Source organism: Numenius arquata, unplaced genomic scaffold (assembly GCF_964106895.1).
Source record: "Numenius arquata unplaced genomic scaffold, bNumArq3.hap1.1 HAP1_SCAFFOLD_429, whole genome shotgun sequence".
In the NCBI taxonomy this organism is placed as follows: domain Eukaryota; kingdom Metazoa; phylum Chordata; class Aves; order Charadriiformes; family Scolopacidae; genus Numenius; species Numenius arquata.
The window spans coordinates 59,599-82,722 of record NW_027415565.1 but is presented as its reverse complement, the minus strand read 5'-3'; the positions used below and the strand labels follow the sequence as shown (position 1 = coordinate 82,722).

The window sequence follows — 23,124 nt, the reverse complement described above, 5'->3', positions numbered from 1 at the left end:
TAGAACTGAAGACAAGGAGATGTCATTCCAAGGGCAGTGCTGTGGTCCAAGAGGTCAATCAGAGGAAGGCTGGACCAGCCCATGGCTTTTTTGTTCCAGGAACAGCCAGGGAGGATGGAGAGATATCAGGAAGGGTAGTGAGCTGTTGGGGTGAAACTGAAAAGACAATTGGGTGCCTTTAGAGACAGAGGTGCAGGTGTGGGACACCGTAGGACAGACAGTGGTGGAGACCGTTGAGGGCCATGGAAAGCCTGAAAGCCCCCAAAAGAGGTGACCTCTCTGTCACCATGGCTATTGTCTCTGCCACCAAGTCCTACCAGAAGGTCCTTTAACCTCACTCAGGAAGACCTCTTGACCTCCTTGCCCCACCCAGATGGGTCCTGCCAGTGTCCTGCCCTTGGCATTGCACATCCCCACATCACACTGCCCCAGGAAGAGCCCTGGGCCAGGTGGGAGGGACAAGATCTCCTTTCCCAGGGGCTGGGGGTCAGAGCCTGGCCCTTTGCCTTAATGGGACGCAGTCAGGTTTCCTCAGCATCAGAGCCACCGTTAATTGTCCTTTGCCTGCCTGTCCTTATTGCCTCCAGTTTTTTGCTCTAACGAGCCCCGGGGGAGGCTTTGTTGGGAATGGTCCTCACTGGGACCCATGAACACCACCAGAAAGTGTTTCTTTTGGAGATGATGTCACAGCTTGACTTCTTGAGAGGTTTCTTCCACTTGCTCTCAGTGTCTGAGGTTCATGGGCTCAGTACCAAACCCACCAGAGGGGTCATTAAACTGCCTCGGGCTGGTCCTCTGCTGCTGAGCTGGGCCGGGCTCTTGGGACAGAGGCAGCTCCTGGCAAGCGGGCAGAGCTGCAGAGAGACAGTTTTAGCCAGCGCAGCAGGGCTGAGGGAAGAGCTTCAGGCGCGAGGATGAGAGGATCAATGCGGAGAGAGGTTCAAGGCAGTTGGGAGTGGTAGGAGAGCTGAGAGCTGACGGTGGGACAAAGCTTCACAGCCCTCTCCACGGTGAGTCTCGGGCTGCAGGGCAACGGCCCTGCAGATCCTGAAGGGTTCTCCTCAATCTGTCATCGCCCACAGCCTTTGGGCTCTCTCTGCAGTGCAGAGGAGGATGAGGGTGTGCTCCAGAGCAGGGCTTCCCTGCAGCACCCTCAGAGGGACAGGAGAGGATGGGTGCCTTGTGCTGGGGATGGTGCAGGGTGGGAAGGTGGGTGAGCAGCCAGGGGCTGAGTATAAACCTTGTACATTTTATATTGGTATCGGAAAGGATACTGGTTCTTTACTATTTAATGTACTTAGAAGTGTTTCAGTGTTAATTATTTCATCTTATTCTACAAATCTGTTTATATTTAAATCCTTTGGGTTTCCTTTATTTTTCCTCATGTGGGAGGTATCATAGAGTGATAGAGTAATTGTCTAAACGACAATAAATGGTTGTGAGATCTTCAAACTCAAGCAAGGTTTCAGCAGGAGCTCAGACACTGACCCTTCAGGTCCTGCCATGCTGATGGTGCCCCCAGTCCTCTTCGAAACTGTGGGTCTCCAGGCAATGCAGTCCATGGGGTGGGGGTAACGTTAACTCCCCATTAAGGACACCCCATCTTCTGGGCATCCAAAAGCTGACAGATCTTCACTGGGGAGGGGAGTTTGCAGATCTGCACTTTGGAACTGGACTCCTCTGCTCTCCATGGGATCATCCTCCAGACCAAAGGGGTTCCAGCACAAAGCAGCTGAGAGCAGGAGTGATGGAGAGAGCAGCTCTCCTCCTTCTGCACTGAGGGTCTGTCCTGTTGCCTCCCAGGACTCTCAAAACAGCACTTGTAGTGTAGCAAAAATGCCAGGGATTTCTGCCTTCAGAAATGACTCCTCAGGTGGGACAGGGGCAACAGCAGAAAAATACACACACACACACACACACACCCCCCCACACACACCCCCTCTGAGCTCTGTTCCGCATCCAGGGGACCTGGGAGTGACAATGGTCAGAAGCTCTTTCCTCTCAGGGGTAGATGTAACCTGCGACCACTCCTGGTTCCTCTCTGCCTGTTGCTGCACAGCACGACTGACTCCTCTGGAGCCCCCAGCAGAGTCCCCTGCTTCCCATTGCACCCTCAGCCAGCACCAACCAAGGATCACGCCAGGATCTGCACCAAGGTCTCCCTGGAAGGACAGAGGTCATTTGGGGGAGCTCAGTGTGACAAGTGGAAGAGGTTCTGCTCAGAGGTGTCTGTACTGACTCCTCGTTCTCTTTTCCTTTTTTGAACAGGCCCACATGTGTAGAGGGAACAAATGTCCAACGGCAGCTCCATCACTGAGTTCCTCCTCCTGGCATTCGCAGACACACGGGAGCTGCAGCTCTTGCACTTCTGGCTCTTCCTGGGCATCTACCTGGCTGCCCTCCTGGGCAACGGCCTCATCATCACTGCCATAGCCTGTGACCACCGCCTCCACACCCCCATGTACTTCTTCCTCCTCAGCCTCTCCCTCCTCGACCTGGGCTCCATCTCCACCACTCTCCCCAAAGCCATGGCCAATTCCCTCTGGGACACCAGCGTCATCTCCTTCTCGGGATGTGCTGCCCAGGTCTTTCTTATTGCATTCTTGATCTCAGCAGAGTTTTATCTTCTCACCGTCATGTCCTACGACCGCCACGTTGCCATCTGCAAACCCCTGCACTACGGGACCCTCCTGGGCAGCAGAGCTTGTGTCCACATGGCAGCAGCTGCCTGGGGCAGTGGGTTTCTCTATGCTCTTCTACACACGGCCAGTACATTTTCAATACTCCTCTGCCAAGGCAATGGCATAGACCAGTTCTTCTGTGAAATCCCCCAGATCCTCAAGCTCTCCTGCTCACACTCCTACCTCAGGGAAGTTGGGCTTCTTGTACTTAGTGCCTGTTTATTCTTTGTGTGTTTTGTGTTCATTGTAGTGTCCTATGTGCAGATCTTCAGGGCCGTGCTGAGGATCCCCTCTGAGCAGGGATGGCACAAAGCGTTTTCCACGTGCCTCCCTCACCTGGCCGTGGTCTCCCTGTTTATCAGCACTGCTTCTTTGCCTACCTGAAGCCCCACTCCATCTCCTCCCCATCCCTGGATCTGTTGATGGCAGTTCTTTACTCCGTGGTGCCTCCAGCAGTGAACCCCCTCATTTACAGTATGAGGAATAAGGAGCTCAAGGATGCCTTGTGGAAATTGAGAACTGAGTGATTTTCAGAAGCATTAAACTGCCCTCCTTCTACTGCAAATAAAACCTAATGTAACTCATCACAGGCCCACACAGTCTTTGGTTGTATTTATTCCTTTTGGCCGTGAGTTTGGGGTTTTTTGCTTTGTTTTACTTCTTATAATCTTGTCCACACAGCAATGGCATTATCTGTGCCATTTGTAAATATATATCAATCCACGTTCTCTGTGACACAGAGACCCCTCTCTATCTCCTCCCCATCCCTCGACCTAATGATGGCTGTTCTGTACTCGGTGGTGCCTCCAACAGTGAACCCGCTCATCTACAGCATGAGGAACCAGGAGCTCAGGGACGCCCTGAGAAAACTGTTCAATGGATCTTCCACTATCACCAGTAATTTTCTTCTCCTTCACTGCAGAGCTCCCAAAATTTATTATAGACAAAACCTCTGCTTTTCTTTCACTGATCATACTCCTTCGAGGTAATTTCTTGGGTTCATAGCACTTCTGTTGGAGCTCTGTCCTGTTGCGTCTGATCCCTGAAGAACCAGGAGTCACCTCTTGCCTCCATAACGGCATCTCTGAAATAAAAGGAGACCTTTGAAATATAGTGTCTGAAGGCTGGACTCTCCTTGATAGAGTTATAGCTAAGGAAAATCCAAAGGAATTGGACTTTCCAAGTGTCTTTCCACCTTGTTTTCTCCTTGTATTTGTGGGAATAATCTCACAGCATCACTGGAATCTGTTGGATACAGAGAACTTTATGAAGGCTCTCTTCTTGGTGTCCAGGAGCATTAGAATCAGTATATCAGCTCCCAGTCCCCTTCCTCAGGCTGTCCCAGCTATGATGGGTCTGATGGCAGGTGTCAGTCCATGTGGAAAGCAATCTGGAGGGGTCAGGAGAGGATGGAGACACTCCATGCACTCTGGGGTGGGAAGTGGATGGAGATTCAGAAGGTGAAACACTCTCAGAGGTTAATTCCCCCCCAGGATAAAGCACTAGAGGCAGGAACCCAGAGAGCAGGAGTGTGCAGGGCCGTGGGAGGCAGTGAAGATGCATCAGGCAGAGGGAAGGGAGACTGGAGAGATGCGGGAGCTGCCTGAGGAGCCCCAGGGCCAGGACTCTCCTGCTGTCCTGGGGAGCAGGGCAGGCGGGGAGGCGGAGCGGGGCAAAGGCAGTTTGGGCTGGGGATGCCCTGCAGCTGAATGCAGGAGAGGCAGAGAGTGAGTGGCCTCTGCTGGCACTTGGGGCCAGCTCCAGCCCCGGGGGGACGGGGAGGCTGAGAGCCCTCTCTGCCCCCAGCAGCTGCTGTGCCCTTCAGAGGGGCTGGGGCTGTGGGGGGAGTGCCCAGAGCTCTGCAGCACCCTGTGGGGAGCAGCGCTGTGGGGCCAGCCCAGACTGGGGGGCTCTGCTGGGCTGGGCTGGGAGAGGGCAGGGGAGGTGGGGGAGAGCCAGAGAGGGGCTGGACTGGTCTGGGAAGGTCCCAGGAGAGGAAAGCCCCAATGGCAGCGGAGCTGTGTGACCATGCCGGGTGAGGACCTGCTCCAGTGGGCATGTGGGGCAGAGCCAGGTCTCCTGGAGAAGGAAGCAAGTCATGAGAGGGGCAGAGAGAGGAGCTGGTCTGTGCCATGTTCCCTGGCCATCCTGGGGAAGCTGCCCCAGGGCAATGGGGAGGGGAGCGTCCAACTGGGGGGCTGCTGGGGGTGGGGGCAGGGAGGGTGGCCATGGGGACTGTGCTGGTGGGGACCTTTCCCCACCTCATGAACACACCCTGATCTGTGTGGTGCCTTCACCGCAGGGCTGTGGGGCCATGCTGGGCAGTGGGGCTTGTCCAGCCCCAGTGAGGAGGTCTCCTCCTCTTGCCCCACGCTCCCCAGCACAGTTTCAGCCGACAGGCGTTGCCACAGTCCCTGTGGGCTGGGTGTTGGGGGTCTCCATGTGTCCTGCTGGGATCCCATGCAGGGACCTGCCGTGTGTGTCTCTGCTTGGAGCTGGTCACCATGGCCTGGCTGTGCAGTCCCAGGAGATCCTGGCCAGGCTGTGCTTGGAGATGGGCTGTGATGGTCCTCACCCACAGTAGGAACCGAGCACCAGCAGAGAGAGCTTCCCAGGGGACGAGTGCCTCACGCTGTGCTGGGTGCACGTGTGAGCCTTGGGGGATGTCCTCACACTGAGATTCTTCCTGGTACAGAAGGGGAACCATGGTATCCCAAAGTAACTGGAGCTGGGTGGGAGCCGTGAGTGTTGCAAAAGGCTCACACACAGAAAGACTATTATAAAAAGAAAAAAAAACCCTTTATTGATCTCTACTGATTCCAGTGCAGTGGGGGTGCACACAGACAGGGCTCTGACACCCCATTCACCACCGCTGTCACTAAAGATCAGAGCGGTTTCATGCTGGCACCCACTGACACCCCGTGTCCCATAGCTCTTGCCAAAGTTGGTCTCTAACCCAAAGCCCTCCTCAGACACCTCCCCATAGATCAGGGGCTCAGGGACTAGTCTCAGCAAATTGGACCACCCTTCTGGCCGCTGCTGGAAAGTCCCCATTCTGTCAGGGTCTTTCTCGCTGCTGCTGCCAGAATCATGCTCATGAGGGCTTTTTTGTTTTCTAATATTTTACTTTCTTAGGTTTTTAGGATTATATTTTCACCAGCCCTAGGCCTGTGTTTTCCATTCCTTTAGGGCCCTCCATGGAGACTTCAGCTTGTATTAATCTCTCGCCCATCATGAAGGGACTATCCTGGGATCCTGGAATCATCCATCACCATCCTGGGACTGAGCAGTCACCCTGAGCTGCAGGTTCCTCTCTTCCTGCTATTCCTGATACTCTGCCCCATGGCCATGGCTGCAAACATCTCCACTGTTGTGCTGGTGGTGGCTGACAGGCACCTCCCCACCCCCATGTACCTCTTCATGAGAAACTCATCCTGCCTGGAGGCCTGCTGCAGCTCCACCATCCTGCCCAGGCTGCCGGCCACCTTCCTGATGGGGACGGGGCCATGTTCAGGCATGTTCCCGTGCCTTCAAGATGCCATTCAGCAAAACCCTGGCAGGTGGGAGGGACACTTTGCCACAAACCTCCTGAAATCCAACAAGAACTACCAATGGGTCCTGAACCTGGGATAGAGCAGCCCCCTCCAGTGATAGGGGCTGGGGATCATCTGACTGGGATGCAGTTCTCTGGAACATACCCATGGGACAAAAGGCAAAACACCTTCCATTAGCATGTGCTGGGTAGGGAAGAAGTTTCCAGGGCTGTATGAGCAGGAGCTTCACCCAGAGATGGAGGGAAGTGATTATCTCTCCCCACTCATCACTCATTAGAGCACATCAGAACACAGGGCCAGCTTTTGGGCTCCCAGTACAAGGCAGAGGTTAAGAACTGGGAGCAAGATCAGCAGAGACCCACAATGGTGCCCTTGACCTGGAGCACTTCCCAGCCAGGAGAAGCTGCAGGACAGGGCACTGTCATTCTCTGGAATGGGAGGGCTTTGGGACCCTCAGAGTCTTCATCCTTCAGTATTTTTAATTCCTTCCTGGATTAAGTCCTGAGCGACCCGATCCCATCGCTGAGCCTGTGGTGAGCAGGAGGTATGAGCAGAGACCTCCTGAGGTGCCTAAATGCCTGAACGATGCTGAGTTCAAAGAAGTAACGGAAGGCATACCGTACCGCTTCCCGTCATTCATTCTATGTCTGTTATTCAGTACCGCTCGCCATAACTTGTTGTATACCCGTTGCTAATTAACACAATACATACCTTACCGCTTGTTGTAACTTGTTATTTACCAAAGCAATTATCATGGACCTCGTTAAGACCTGGTCACTGACCTAATAAATGTTTGTATTCGGACCTTGAGCTTTGTCTCACCTGAGTCCGCGCCACTGGGCATTTGTGAATCTGAGTCACTCACCCCCCTCTTTCCTGAGTGGGACATGACAATGTCCCAGCCTCTCATGAGGCCCCGTGATGTCACAAAGGGGGGCTCTGACTGCACCGTGATGTCACAAAGGGGGGACGTGTCTCCCTGCCCTACTATAAAAGGGGAGCACGGATGCGCTGGGCACCACAGTCTGGCATCGTGCAGGCAAACTGTAGCCTCTGCTCCCCAGCAGTGTTGGGGTCCCGTCACTGGGGACCCCGGAGGTCACTGGGGATCCCTATCACGGGCCTGTGCTGGCCACTGATGGGGTGGTGTGGGGTGGTGTGTGTCGCTGGTGAGGGAGCCAAGGAGGGAAGGAGCTGGACCTGCTGTTTGTGACCAGGGAAGGACTGGTCTCCTCTCGCTGAGGAGCCCAGCTCCAGTGCAGGTGAGTCCCCACTGGGGAAGGGAATTGCGAAGAAAAGGGCCTTCAAGGGGCTCTTTTGGGGGCTTCTCGAAGCTGGGGAAAGTGGCCTGTGCCGGGAACCAGCAGGTTGTGGGCGGCTGCTGAGGTGGTGTGGATGGAGCCAGCACCACCGGTGGCAGATCTAAATGAGGCATAAACGGTGAGGCCACTTTCCCCCTCTTAAAAGAAGCCCTTTTTTAGGGCTGAGCAAGGAAGCAGCCAGTGGGCATCACCCAGGGCGTCCCCTGGGAGCACCACGGCAAGGACGGGCTCCCTGGGCGGGAGAACGGGGCACGGCACGACAGTCAGGGCGCAGCAGTTTGCACGGCAGCTTGCACCGGAGAGCACTGAGAGACGGCCAACTCAGCCAGGAAACAACGGTGTCCACTGGGAAGAAGAACCATGGCACCCGTGAGCTCTGCACCCAGCAGTTCTGATGCAGCTTCCTAGATGGTGCTCTCCTGGGAACACGCTGCCCCCCAGATGTCTTTCTTGCCCTAAATTTTGTTGGAGTTGGCTGACCCAGCACGGTCCAAACCCACCTGGACACATTCCTGTGCAACCTGCTCTGGGTATAGCTGCTTTGGCAGGGGGGTTGGACTAGATGATCTCCAGAGCTTCCTTTCCAACCCCATATCCTTCTGCGACTCTGTGATTCTGTGACCAGCCCATGGAGACTGGGGTGCTGGCAGAGCCAGGGAAGGGGCAATCCCAGCCCCGTGTGCCCCAGCAAGTGGCTCCGCACCCTCTGTGCCAGGGCAGTGGGAGCAGAGCTGCCTCCTCCCCACAGTGGGAGGTGATCCATGGGCTGGGAACCCCCTGGGGCTGGCTGGGGTGTTCAGGGCACTGCAGACACCCGAGGGCTCCCTTCTGTGGGGCCACAGCCCAGGGCTCACCCCAACACAGCAGCTCTGTCATCACCTCTGCGCCACGGGACCAGCGTGGCCCAGGCAGAGCCTGAGGGAAAGAGCAACTGGGGAACCCTGGGGTGAGGAGATGGGCTGAGGTCCATCACGGGACCTTGCAGAGAACCATTTTGGCTGGAAAATGGGGCTGGCAGGATGGAAATGTCTCTGTCAGCAGAAATAGCTCCCAGGGACCGTGGGCTCTCACAGCCCCACGGCCTGACCCCGAGCCCGCTGTCCCCGAGACATGCCCCTTCCCCACTGCCACGTCTTTGTGCTCTGGTTTCCTCCAGTGCTCCTCAGGGAGACACTCAAGCACCCGGGCAGGCAAGCACAGCTCTGGCTCAAAGGCTTTTAATAAGAACCAATCTGGGGGCAGGGGGTGAAAACAGGGGAATACAAATGGAGGAACCCTCTGGCAGTTTGTGCTGCCCCTGGGAAAAGGGAGAGGGTTCCCTGGTGCTCAGGGCTCTCCCAGCTGCACAGACCTCTCCTCCCTCCTGGCTGCACCCAGCTGCACTGCAGGGACGGGCTCTCCTGGCCCGGGGCTCAGGGACTCTTGTGCTCTGAGCTCCGCTGTCACAGCCTCTGTGTCCTCAGGGGGTTGTGCCAGAGACACCTCTGCAGCGTCGTCATAGCCCGTGCTCTCTGGGGACAGGGACCAGCCATCCCCCTTTGCTCCGGGGGCCCCAGCACTTCTCTGGGAGAGCAGCTTTGCCCCAGAGAGCAGCAAGGCAGGCCATGGCACGCTCAGCCCATGGGGTGCCCCTCCTGCTTTGTGCATCACCTTCCTCCCTCCTCCTCACCACTCCTGAGAGGGTCAGCTCCCTCTCCCACCCACGGTGCCCCCAAGGAACACTCCTGGGGCAGGTTCCCCCATCCCAGCAGCTTGGGCTCTCAGGGTGGCAGCGATTCATCCAGCACCAGGGATGGCACCCCAGGAACCGGCCGCTCGCTCTTTCCCTCTCACCTCCAGCTGCATCCCTGGGCCCTGCTCCTTCCTCTGGCATCCTGGGCATTTCCCAGGCTTCCCTCCCAGGGGCAGGATCCTGCCCAGGGTCAGAAACCTCCCTGGCATCATCATAGCCATCTGCTGGGTCACCTCCGGGCAGGACAGGGACGTCTGAAAGGAGAGGGGAGCTGGTGACAGGGAGCAGATGCGTTCTGCAGAGCAGAGGATGGGAGGATACGCAGGGACGTGGGGCTCAGACATTGGCGTTGGCAGCCCCACAGGAGATCCCCCATGTCCTCCCCAATTCTGACGGTGACCCCCCTTGACACTGCTGTCTATCACACGTCTGCAGGGAGGAGAGATCCACCCCTTCCCGCCCCCCGGTACCTGGTGCTGACCCCGCACCCTCCTCCTCCTCGCTGTCCCCAGGGTAGGACTGCAGCTTGGTCAGGGACCCCTCTGAATAGGAGCCTGGAGAGAGGCCCAGCGGGTGTTAGGGGAGTGCGCTCTGCTGACCCAGCTTGTGCTCAGCGCTGCTGGGGACGGGGGACCCGCAGAGCCACGGCTGCATGGGGACGAGGGCTCAGGAGTCACCCTGCTCCCCTGGGACAAACCCCATCTCCCGGGGCTGCCCTGGCACAGACCCTGCCCTCCCCCCTCAGGGGTCCCCCAGGGTGCAGGGGCCGGCAGAGAGGGGCTGTCCCCACCTGGGACGGGCAGAGCTGGGGCAGAGAAAGCTTCTCTCCTGGGCCCAGGGCCCGGCTGCTCCCTCCACACACCCCACAGCCCCAGCACCACACGGACCATGGGCCAGGGGGATGGAGGGACCAACCCTGGGTGGGAGCCAGGGCCAAGAGCACTCTAGATGTGTCCTCCATGAGGGACGCACACCAACCTGAGCCGCTGAACCTTGCCTGCTTCTGCCATGCTGGGCTGTAACCGATCTCCTCGTACACGGCCTCCGGGAAGGGCTCCTGAGCTCTCTCAGAGCCTGCGGACAGAGGCAGGGCTGGCCCAGGGATGGTCAGAGAGAGGATGGGATCCCCCAGAGAGCTCACACTCCTGTCCCCCCGGCTCTGCCTGTACCACTCCCTGACACCCCAGGGCACCCCTGGCCTTGCCAGGAGGCATCTTCCCCTGGGAAGGGACCCACCCCTGCGGCCAGCCCTGGCGCTTCGCACTTGCCCGGCCAGGAGGGCCAGGAGCAGGCAGAGAAGGGCTCCCAGGATGATACAGATGATGACGGGCAAGGAGACTCTCCCGCTGCCAGTCGGACGGCCCCGGGTGGGATCTGCATGGCAGGAACACAGACAGGGCAGCACCAGGGCTGGGAGAGGTGGGGGGCCGGGACACCCCAGACCTGATCCCCATTTCATACGGGGGTTCAGTGGATGATTGATGGGGAAGCTCCCACCTTCCGGGGTGACAGCCCTCCCCAAATTCTCCCCCCCTGCACCTCGATGCATCCGCCTGAGAGTTCCACAGCCGAGCAAGGAGGCTTTCCCTCCGGCTGTGGGTCACAGCCTGGCCCCAGGAAGACCCAGCGCTGGTGGGGAGGACGGGTTACCTGCTCGCGGGATTGTTGCTGCCGTCCTGGGTGCATCTGCAGAGGAGGAGAAGGAGAGTTGGGCTGAGAGGGTGGGGGTGCAGGTACCAGGGAGCCTCCTCTCTGACACACCGTGTGTGTGTGTGTGTGCGCACGGGGGCATGTGCAGACATCCCTGACACATCCCACCCAAACATCCAGGAGCTCTGGAGCCACGATGGGACCCAAAGGGGAAAGGGGCTCCTTGTGAGGTGTCCCAGCCCTGCCGCTCACCTGAGCAGTTGACGGCAGCGTCCTCCTCATGGCGGCAGGCACCGTTGTCCCCAGGCCGGGCCATGCAGTCCTGCAGAGATGGCTCTGTGCCCCGGCACTCCACCTGCTCCAGCCAGATGGGGCCCGTGCCCTCCCCAAACGCAGCCTTGACCAGGGCAGACAGCGGAGGGCCACAGCCCAGCTGCCTGCAGGCCACCTGGGCATCCTGCATGTCCCACGAGTCGTCACACACCGTCCCCCAGGAGCCGCGGTGCCAGACCTCCACTCGGCCAGAGCAGCCCTTCTCGCCTCCCACGGCACGAATCTTCTCCCTGTCTGGAGAAGGCAGAGACCTCCCAGGGCAGCGGGACAGCGGGCAGAGCCCTGCCAGGAGAGAGGGGCACGCAGAGGAGCAGCTGGTGGGGCTGGGGCACGCAGCCCTTGGGGCCAGGGGCGCTTCTGGCTGACTCCCTGCAGAAGGAAACGCTGTGGGGAAGGGGCTGCTGCAGGGGAGTCGTGTTGCAGAGAGCGGGGCTCAGCTCTGCTCCTGCCACCTCACTCACGGCAGCAGCTGAACCCTGCTCGTTCAGGGGACATGCACGGCCATGGTATTGTAATTGTGTTTGTACATCCCTCTGTCAGTGTTATTGCTGTTGTTTTCCTGTGCCCTTTGCTGTTCTGTTAAACTGCCTTTGTCTCAATCCACAAGTTTTGCCTTTTTCTTCCAACTCTCCCCACGGTGGTGGGGGGTTGAGAGAGCAGTCGCCTGGTTCTTTGTTGCCGTCTGAGGCTAAACCACCACAGTCCTTTTTGGCACCCAATGTGGGGATCGATCGAATGGTTGAGATAACAACAAATCCAACCAGGCTGTTGGGACACTGCTGTTAGATGGGAGGTGTCACAGGGTACAGGTGTGGCACGGCTGTACCTGCAGCCGGTGTCTGCGCCAGCCCCCCACTACGGCACCTGCCCGGGGAGGGGGTACTCAACCAGGGCCAGAGGGCACTGCCAGGCACGCACATCCCCACCGACGGCCGGGCAGAGGGCAGGGGAGCGGGCAGAGGAGCAGCCCTGGGCTGACACCAGCTCCCAGGGCAAGGACAGGCACCCGGGAGAGCCAGAAAGTGCTGGCAAAGCCCCTGGGCACAGGGAGGCGGGGGCTGGGGAAGGTGGCTCAGCACTGACAGAGCAGGGCCATGTCCCCATGGGTTGGCTCTCACGGGGTGAACCTGGGAGAGGAATGGGGTGCCGGGTGCCACCCGGCTCCTCTGCCCAAGGTGGGGCTGCTTCCCTTTGAGCGGCCCCTTTGCTTTGGCTGAGGAACTCGTGTCTGCCAGGAGGAACAACCCAAAAGCCCCTGGACACTCTGTGCCCTTCTCTGGGGCTGTGAGTGTCCACGTGAGCAGCTCTCGGTGCCTCTGGCACAGGGGAACCTGGCCCTCAGCAATGCCAGACAGGTCCTGGCTGACTTGGAGGAGAAAGATGAGAACCAACAAAAACCCTGGGGCAGGGAGGGGGATTCATCTCCCAACCCCAGGCACCAACTGAGGGTGGGCAGAACCATCTTGGGGCCCGGCAGTGGGTGGACACCCAGGGTGGAACCCACTGAACTTTCCTCAGGGACCAGGGACACCAGCAACGACAGTCCCAGCTGGGCAGTGGGACCAGCAACACAGGACCCTGCTCTGGCATCCCTTCATTGCTCCCCGAGGGCACAGCCAGGTCCCTTCCCCCATCCCGGTCCCAAAGGTGGGGAATGGTGGCTCCTTACCTGAACATGTCACTCCAGCATCTTCAGAATGATCACAGTTGCTTTGACCCCATCCACGGTGTTTACAGTCGGACAGCGCAGACTCGGTGCCATCGCACCCAACATCATCCATCCAAATGGGGCCAGATCCTAGCCCAAAGTGTCCATATCGAGGAGCTCCAAGAGCAGCCCCACAGCCCAGCTGCTTACAAACCACTGCAGCATCATGAATGTCCCAGGAGTCATCACACACGGTCCCCCACTGGTCCTGGTGTTTCACCTCCACTCTCCCAGCGCAGCGCCCACCGCCATCCTCCAGCCTCACCTCTGCAGCCCCTTCAAACACCAACATGGGACTGGTCAGGAGAGCACCGAGCCACAGACTGCAGGTCTGGGGTCCCCCCTGCCCGTCACAGGCACCAGGATGGAGCCCTCTCCCCTCCAGGCTCTCCCTGGGGAAGGGTGGGTGTCCCTCCCCTCCCCATGGGCTGTGCAGGCTGGGGGTGCCAACTCCAGACCCGCTGGGCCATTTGCTGCCCCACAGCCCTCAGCGCCTCCTCCCACCTCAAAGGTGGGCCCATGTCCACCCAAAACCTGTACCCCCGGCCCCGCACAGGCCATCTGCTCCTCCCCAGCCCAGCACCCCTTAACAGCACCATGTCCCCCAAGCCTGAAGCTCCCTTTGCACACCACCTGGGTACCCAAAAGGGTACCTGAAGATGGGGTGTCTATAAACACAACCAAACATGGGCTACCCTAAATACTGGGGCCCTGGAAGTGGAGACACCATCTCTAACCCAGATGGACACAGGCAAAGGGCCAAGGTCCATGGACTCGAGCACCTTCTGACCCTCATCTCAGTGGCCCTTGGAAAGAAACCCTGTTCCCGAAGGCATCTTGATGACCCCACTGGTACCCGATGGCCCCGGGCTGTGGGAAAAGGCAGCCAGCACTTACCTCTGCAGAGCTGCACCCAGAGGAGCAGCCACAGCACGCGAGGGGACAGGAGTCCCTCCATTCCCATCCTCAGCCTCCTGCCCCGCTGGCACGGCCCTGCTGCACCCCACTCCCTCTCACGGCTCCTGACAGGGACAACGACGATGGGAGGGTGATATATCTCTGCAGACGCCAACCCAGCTGCAGAAGGAGCCAATCGAAGCAGCAGCACCTTTTTAGAGGTTATCGGGAGCCATCTCCCCTCCGACACAGCCCAGCCCTCCAATGAACTTCTCCAGCGCCGCTCATGACCATATATGAGGAACACGGATGTCCCACGGTGGGTGTCATGGTGGCTGGGGTGGGGGATCGTGACGGGAGAAGGCGGGTGTGGAGGGGAAAGGGGTGGGTCAGCCCTTGCACCCCGCTGTGGGGACTGGGAGCGCTGAGCATCTCCCGCGCTGGGCTGGCCCAAGAAGCCACGAGGCAAGTGTCCAGCCGCCCCTAAGCCGCGTCCAGCCTGGAGCGGGGACTGCACCAGATCCTGTGTCAGGATGGGGAGGAAAGAGCCCCTGCCCCTGCTCCGGAGCTGGCTGTGCTGGGAGAGCTCCTTGGCCAGGGGAAGAGCTCCATGCCAGGAGCGTTGGCTTGTCTGTCCCTCCCTGGAGAGCCCCACGGTGAGTCCCTGGCAGGAGCCGGAGCTGGAACACGTCCCTGCCCTGGCAGCAGACAGGCAGCCCAGAGGCTCAGACGTCTCCCTGACTCTCAGCATCTCTCACCCGGGGGCCGTTATTCCCCGCGGGCGCATGGGGAGCCGGAGCCTGCAGGTGCACAACCCACAGCCCCCGTGGCCTCGCCGTGCTCCCCCTGCTCCCTCCGCAGTGCCCAGGCAGGAAGTCTGTGGTTTCCTCCTGGCGCCAGGCCCAGGCACATCCCTGCGGTGCCCCCGAGCCACCCCCACCCCGACTGCTCCAGCCGGGGCTGCAGGGGCTGCTCCTTCGGCCTCGCAGACACAGGGACGGGCAGCTCCCGGCCCCCGCCATGCCCCTCTGATGCACCGACCCCACGGCCACGGGGGGACACCGGGGACGTCACCTCACGTCCCTCCTGCTGCCACCCCCATGTACTCAGGGGTGATAGTGACAGTGACCTCACACCCTCCTGCTGCCACCCCTGGCTGCTCAGGAGTCACACTGTCACACCTGTGTGTGTGTTGGGTACGGGTTTCTACTTGAGGTGTGGAAACAGACTCTACAACTCGCAGAGAGTTATAAAGCAGGCATGTTTATTGCAGCACCGGGTGCAAGGGGGATTGCTCCTCCTAACTTGCACACTGGCTCGTAAAACAAGCATCTATTTATGATAAAAAGCATACATATTCATTAATGTGGGCTGGGTTATTATAATTAATTCTAAGAAAAGGCCTTACTATTCTAATTATTTCTAGGAACTCATTATCATAAGTCTCCTCCCCTGGCCACATGCGTACTGTCGCCTGGTGGTCGTGGGCCGGGGTCTTCTGGAGGAAGGCTCGCAGTCTTCTTCACCGTGTACTTTTACCTTTGTCCTAGAATGCTGGGCTGGCTGGACCCCAAACCGCGAAACTGGTCCCGACCAGATGGACACTTCCCCCAGACAATTGGGTTCCTCCTTAGCATGCAGGCTGTTCCTGCTATCTTATACACAAGGCCAGTTCCTTGTCTTGGAATGCTGGGCTCCTGGGCTCCGAGCTCTGTTCTTTGCCAAGCTGTACTGTAGATTTACACTAACTACGTTTAACCATTCATTCTCCGAATCATGCTGACGATGGTTCTTCCAAGAAGCCCTATTTTGGTGGGGTCTCCATATGACTCTAATGACGTCAGAAGCACCCACACAAGCCACATGCCCGCTCCTTGCCTAAAAGCTCCACGGTGACATCAGCGGTGACAGCACAAGCTCGACAGTCACAAGCCCTGCTCCTGCTCCTGGCCTGATTCAGGCACCAATGGCCTCACAAACACCTACAGAAGCCATGGTTTGGCTCCTGACCCATCATCTCCTCAGGCACCCCTGACACCACAACACCCTACACAGCCCATGGCCCTGCTCCTGCCCTCTCAGGTGTTAGGGCAGCAGTGACTCCACCAGCACCTACACAACCCATGGGCCTCTTCCAGGCCCATCAGCTGAGCGGTCACAAGTGACCTTGAAACACCTACACGAGGCAGGGGCTTAGTCCTGGCCGATAAGATCCTCAGAGACCTGTGGCCTCAAACTCTCCCACACCGGACATGTTTCTCCTGGCCTCCTCAGGTACCAGTGACAGCACAAAGACACCCACCAGCCAGGTTCCAGCTCCTGGCCCATCATCTGCGCAGGCACCAGTGACCCCACCAGCCCCTACACAATCCATAGGCCTGTTCCTGGCCAACTGGCTCCTCAGGTAGGAGTGACCTCAGAAGCACAGACACAGGACACGGGCCTGCTCCTGGCCCGTCAGGTGTTCAGACATGAGTGACGTCACAAAAGCTACACCAGCCATGGGTGGGCTCATGGCCTCTCGCTGAGAGTGACCTCACAAGTACCTCTCTGCCCATTTGCCATGAACTTGCCGGTGAGGTGCTCAGGCTGCAGTGACCTCCCAAGCCCCTACACAAGCTGTGGACCTGCTCCTGGCTTATCAGCTCCTCAGCCAAGAGTGACATCCCAAGGACAACCCCCAGCCACGTGTCTCCCTCTGGTCTGTCATGGACACCAGCACCAGTGCCCTCGCCAGCCCCTACAAGAGCCCTGCCCTTGCTACTGCTCTATCAGCTACTCAGGCACCAGAGACCTGACCACCACATCTCCCCCTCTTTGCTCTCTGCTCCCCTGGGAGAGACCAGGCAATAAGTGACCTCACAAGCTCCTACCCCAACGAGAAGCCTCCTCTTGGCCTGTTGGCTACTCAGCAGCAGTGACCTCACAAGCACATACCAGCCCCTTTGCTGTGTGCTCCTCTTTTGGGGTGACCCCAGACAGGAGCTAAACCCCCTCTCGCTCACTTGCTCCCCCCCGCCCAGAAGGGGCTGTAGCCCCTGGGCATGTTCCCGCTTGTCCCTGCCCCACCACCTTCCAGGCACCCTCCACCCTCTGGAATCCCCCCCAGCCCGCCCTGTCAGGGCTTGTTCTGCAGCTGGAGAAGTGGGGGACCCCCACCTGGCCTTTCCCTTGGCTTCTGCTCACATTTAAACTTTAATTGATCACTCTGTGAGCTCCCATGAAAAAAGGTTGTCTCCCTTTCATACCTGTGGTTTTCTTGGTCTATATTTGTTTCCATAGCTTTATAAATTTTTACATATATATAAAAATCCATGCAAAAATAGATATATAGAAGTATAGATGTACAAATACTTACCTATTTATAAATAAATAAAATATATATTCGTATTTATTTGCATTTATAAATATTTCTATATATTACATGAAGGTATATATTTTTATGTCTCAGCCCTTCCTCCACCGAAGGAGGGGGCAGCTGTCGTGGTTTTGGCTGAATTTACCAAAACCGGACCGGCAGATGGCCCTTCCCCCCCCCTTCCCCCCACTAAAAGAGGAGAGAGGAGGAGAAAGAGATAAGGAGATTCAGAAGTTTAGAATGAACTAAACTACTTTAATGAAGAATTAATATTAAAATAAAAATAAAGAAGAAAATAATGAAATAGATACAATATGCACAAAACCGTATCAAGCTCCCAGGATGACAGTCACATCACCGGCAGGCACTGGGGAAGTCCCAGACTGGACTCAGTGACGAATGGGAACTGGATTCCAGCTCTGGAGTCAGGAACACACGGATCGGGATCAAAGGCAGATGAACAGACAGAGTCCTCTCTGAACGTCAGCCATCGCAGGAAGGGGCTGACCCTTTGATCCCTCAGCTTTTATACTGAGCATGGGGCAGATGGGATGGAATACCCCAGTTGGTCAGGTTTGGGTCACCTGTCCTGTCCACTCCTCCCCACCGATGTGACCCCTCTACGTTTTTTCCGTTTCCGACCCTCTAAGGGGGCAAATAACGAAATTGGCTGACCTTGGTTGTTATAACAATAAGTATAAGCAAAGGCCTCCCTGCATACTGTTCCTTGGCATGGAGCACAAACATTGGGCTTATCACTCTGAGAACGAGCAGTTTTCTCCACAATATGCCGTTAATTTCAGAGAGTTAGAGGAGGCCTAGCTAGGATGTAAAGTTACAGAACAGAAAATTGGTTCGGTTTTACTTCAAACCGGGACAGCAGCCAATCGCGGGGCTGCCTGGGAACACGTGGGCATGAAGGTACCCGGAAATGGCTGTCAGCCAATCACAATGCAGGATGAAAAGAGGTGGGGAATGAGGCTGTCAGCAGTGGCAGCCTCCCTGCGGGCAGCGACAGGGGCGTCCTTTGTGCCGTGCCCCCGGGGACATGGGGACGGATGGACGGACAGTCCTGCCGGCCAAGGAATACAACTCTAGAGACTCCTGCAGCTGCTCCAGAACCAAGCTCCCACCAGCGCCGCAGAGCACCCTGCTGCAGAGATGGGCCTGAGCGGGCACCACGCACCGACACGCAGCTCCCGGGGTTGGTGTCCCACCATGGACCCGCTCTCGGGGTGACTGCAAGAGGGAAGGATCTCCTGGGAACAGGGCTGTTCCCTGCACCGGGAAACCCTGCGGGAGGAAGGGCAGCCAAAGAAAGGAGCCGTCGAGCAGCAGTCACTGGGCAGAGACAAGGAGGAACCAAGCAATCGCCCAGGTTGTTGGGAAGCTTCAGAACAAGCCCCGTTTCCTTCAGCGCAGGTGGTGTTCTCCTCTGTTCCCCCAGTCAGAGGAAGGGGATTCAGAAGGGGGAGACAAACTGGCTGGTGTCATACCCAAGGTCTGGGCTTCTGTGATCATGGCATGGTCTTTGAGCAGCTGGATCTTTTGGGAGCTGATGGGATTCACCTGACCATGTGGGGCAAGGGGGTCTTCACCAACAAGCTCACAAGGACAGCTTTAAACTCGACTTAGCAGGGTAAGGGGATGGAGTTTCTGGCCACAGAGAAGAGCCAGGGGCTGCTGATATTTGAGGAACCAACAGGGAAACCACCTGTGAAACGCCCCAAAGGAGTTAGGGCATGTTCCTCTGAAGAGGTGACATGATCCACAGCACAGCTGAAATGTCTCTGTACCCATACGTGCATGATGGGTGACAAACTGGAGGAGCTGGGAGCCACATATAGCAAGAAAGCTGTGATGTGATTGCTGTCACTGAAATGGAGTGGGATGAGTCACAGGAGTGGAGCTGCTATCGGTGACTATAAACTGCTCAGAAGGGACAGGCAAGGAAGGAGGGGTGGGGGGTTGACCTCGATGTAAAAGAATGGATCGACTGCACAGAGAGGCCTTTGGAAACGAGCAATGAACAGGTCGAGAGCTCATGGGTGAAAATTTGTGGCCAAGCAAACGAAGGACACCTTGAGCCTGGTGTTTTCTACAGGGCACCCAGCCAAGGGGAGCCTGTTGACAAAGCCTTCCTACTTCAGCTCCAGGAAGCATCATGCTCGTGGGGTCTGATCCTGCCGGGAGACTTCATTCCTCCTGACACATGCTGGAAAAGCAGCAGAGCATGGTGTAAGCAGTCCAGGAGTCTCCCTGAGAGAGTCCAGGAGAGTTTCTTAATCGAGGTGACAGACAGCCTGGCCAGAAGAGAAGCGTCACTGGACCTGCTGCTCACCGCCATGGAAGAACTAATGAGAGAGGTCAGGACTGACAGCAGCTTGGGCTGCAGTGACCATGCCCTGGTGGAATTCCCAGTCCTCAGGGATATGGGCCTGGTGAAGAGAAGCATCAGGACCATGAGTTTTAGGAGAGCAAGCTTTCAGGGGTTAAGGACTTAGTGGATGGACCCCCTGGGAAACTGCCCTCAAAGACCAAGGAGCTGAACAGAGCTGGTGGCTCTTTAAGGACGTTTTCCTTGGGGACAAACCACCTCTCTGAGCTGAGGTGAGGGGCTGTTGCTGGCAGGGGCAGCTGTGAGAGGCTGGTTGGTGACCATGACCCTGGGGCAGCTTCCCCGGGGTGTCCAGGGACCATGGCCCAGAGCAGGTCCTGCTCTCCTGGTCCTTCATGTCTCTCCCATGGCTGGCTGTGTGAGAACACTGCTGTGTGCACCCAGCCTTCACACTCCCAGAGCTGAGCTCTGCACTGGCGTTTTCCTCTCCTGAGCACTTTCCAGCTCAGCCCAGGCCCTCCCTGGCTCTCCCCACCTCCCCTGCCATCTTCCCATCCCAGCAGAGCCCCCCAGTCTGGCCTGGCCCCCCAGCAGTGCCTGCCTCGAGGTGCTGCAGAGCTCGGGGCACTCACCCCACAGCAGCCCTTGGGGAGCAGAGAGAGGGGTCTCAGCCTGTCCATCAGTCCCAGGGCTGGAGGCTGGACATGGAAGGATGAAACAGAGGTCTGTGACAGAGCCTCTCCTGCTGTCATGCCCAGGAGATGCCCTCCAGCAGCAGCCTGCAGCCCCCCTGTGCCAGCCCTGCTCCCCAGGACAGCCCGAGGGTCCTTGCCCTGGGGCTCCTCTGGCAGCTCCTGTGGCCCCAGCAGCACAGCAGCCGCCCCAGTGGGACACACGGCAATGGGTGGCTCTTTTTGTCTGTCCCCTCCACACACGGGGTGTCCTGCTCTTCTCCTGGGACCTCCCCACCCACAGAGAGCCTTTCCCCATGTGAGTGTGTCCGTGCTGGCCTGGCCGGCTGTTCCTGCCCCCCTGCCCATGCTCCCCACAGGGCCCGGAGCTGAAAGTGCTGCTCTTCAGAGGGAGAGGACTGTGGTGCCCTGGGGCTACGGGGTGACCCTGCCCTGGCGGAGATGGTGAGGGTGGGAAGCAGACTCAGATGGACAGGGATCACTGTGCATGAGCCCCTTTCCATCTTCCACTTCCTGATGGGCCTCTGGCCAAGGAAGGGGCTTGGTAGGACCATGGGGCATTTCCAGTGCCTCTGCATTTGAGTGCTGCACTAAGTCTGGGCTGTGGCGTTTCAAACCGGTGTCATGGTTTAACCCCAGTGGGCAGCCAAGAACCACAGAGGCACTCGCTGACTGTCCCCTGGGTGGGATGGGGGAGAGAATTGGATGGAAAAATTGAGAAAAATCGAGGGTGGAGAGAAAGTTTAATCGGTAAAGCAAAAGCTGCATGTGTAAGAAAAGCAAAATAAAGGATTCATTCACTCCTTCCAAGCATCAGGCAGGTGTTCATCTCCAGGAAAGCAGGGCTTCATCGTGCATAGTGGTTACTCTGGAAGACAAATGCCATAATTCCAAGCATCCCTGATTTCCTTCTTCTTCCCCCAGCTTTTATTGCTGAGCATGACGTCATATGGTATGGAATATCCCTGTGGTCAGTTGGGGTCAGCTGTCCCAGCTCTGTCCCCTCCCAACTTCTGGTGCACCCCCAGCCTTCTCGCTGCAGGGGAGCGTGAGGAGCGGAAAAAGCCTTGATGGGCCTTTCAGCAATAACTAAAACATCCCTGTGTTATCAGCACTGTTTTCATCACAAACCCAAAACACAACCCCCTGTGAGCTACTGTGAAAACATTTAACTCCATCCCACCAAAAACCAGAACAACAGGGTATCATGACTCACTGCCGAGTGATACATCCCTTGGCCTCTGCTTGCAAACAGCCCCTCCTGGGATGGCAGAGTCAGAGGAGCTTCACCCTCAGCTCCGGGACAGTTTTCAGGAAGAGGAGCTGAAAAACTTGATGTTCTGCTGCTGCCTTTGTTTTGTTTCAATTACAGAGGGAGCCTGGATTGTCATGTACATCAGGGCATTGGGCAAGGAACAATACCTAAATGCTTAGGAAATGAAATTAGGAATAAAATTGCCACAGGTCTGAGAAAGAGACAAAGAGAGAAAGAAGACGAGAACATCAGAAAACAAAAATTAAGAGGGAAAGAAAGAGAGAAATAGAGAAAGGAAAAAAGGAAGGAAGGAAGGAAGGACGGACAGAAAAGAAACAAGCTTATGAACAAGAGACAATCCTGGGATTCATAGGAGACAGTTATTTCATTGATGCCGAAATACAGCATATTGCAATAGTTTCCTCAGGGCATCCTTGAGCTCCTGGTTCCTCATGCTGTAGATGAGGGGGTTCACTGCTGGAGGCACCACCGAGTACAGAAATGAAACCACTAGATCCAGGAATGAGGAGGAGATGGAGGGGGGCTTCAGATAGGCAACCAGGGCAGTGCTGATGAACAGGGAGACCACGGCCAGGTGAGGGAGGCATGTGGAAAAGGCTTTGTGCCGTCCCTGCTCAGAGGGGATCCTCAGCACGGCCCTGAAGATCTGCACGTAAGACAGCACAATAAAAACAAAACACACAGAAGAAAAAAAAGCACTGACCACAATGAGCCCAGCTTCTCTGAGGTAGGAGTGTGAGCAGGAGAGCTTGAGGATCTGGGGGATTTCACAGAAGAACTGGCCCAGGACATTGCCCTGGCAGAGGGGTATTGAAAATGTACTGGCCGTGTGCAGGAGAGCGTTGAGAAAACCACCACCCCAGGCAGCTGCTGCCATGTGGACACAAGCTCTGCTGCCCAGGAGGGTCCTGTAGTGCAGGGGTTTGCAGATGGCAACGTAGCAGTCATAGGCCATGATGGTGAGAAGATAATATTCTGATGACATCAAAAATAGAAATAGAAAGACCTGGGCAGCACATCCCACATAGGAGATGTGCCTTGTGTCCCAGAGGGAATTGGCCATGGCTTTGGGAAGAGTGGTGGAGATGGAGCCCAGGTCGAGGAGGGAGAGGTTGAGGAGGAAGAAGTACATGGGGGCGTGGAGGTGGTGGTCACAGGCGATGGCAGTGATGATGAGGCCGTTTCCCAGGAGGGCAGCCAGGTAGATGCCCAGGAACAGCCAGAAGTGCAAGAGCTGCAGCTCCCGTGTGTCTGCGAATGCCAGGAGGAGGAACACAGTGATGGAGCTGCCGTTGGACATTTGCTCACTCTGGGCATGGGGGCCTCCTGAAAGAGGAGAAGACATTGACTAGTTAGGGCAGACTTCTTTGACTCAATCCCATGCTATTTCCCAAAAAAAGTCCTCAAAATTACTTCTCTTTCTTTGAGGGAACTTCATTCGTCTCATTTTCGTGACCTCAGGTTTGTGCTGCTGAGTGAGGGCACTGTCTTGGAAAGGGCAGAAATCCTCATCTTTCACAGTAGAATCAGAGAAGGGTTCGGGTTGGAAGGAACCTTAAAGATCACTGATTTCCAACCCCCCA

At 57.1% G+C, this 23,124-nt stretch overlaps 1 protein-coding gene and 1 pseudogene across 1 annotated transcript; one reads left to right on the top strand and one right to left on the bottom strand.

The window, feature by feature from the left end:
- The first annotated feature begins 2,291 nt into the window (after positions 1-2,291).
- On the top strand, positions 2,292-3,208 carry LOC141478801 (olfactory receptor 14A16-like; annotated as a pseudogene).
- Positions 3,209-21,905: 18,697 nt separating this feature from the next.
- Positions 21,906-22,841, bottom strand: LOC141478800 (olfactory receptor 14J1-like). Its single transcript, XM_074167775.1, has one exon. It carries the CDS (start codon positions 22,839-22,841, stop codon positions 21,906-21,908), a length of 936 nt encoding a protein of 311 aa, XP_074023876.1.
- Positions 22,842-23,124: the final 283 nt, after the last annotated feature.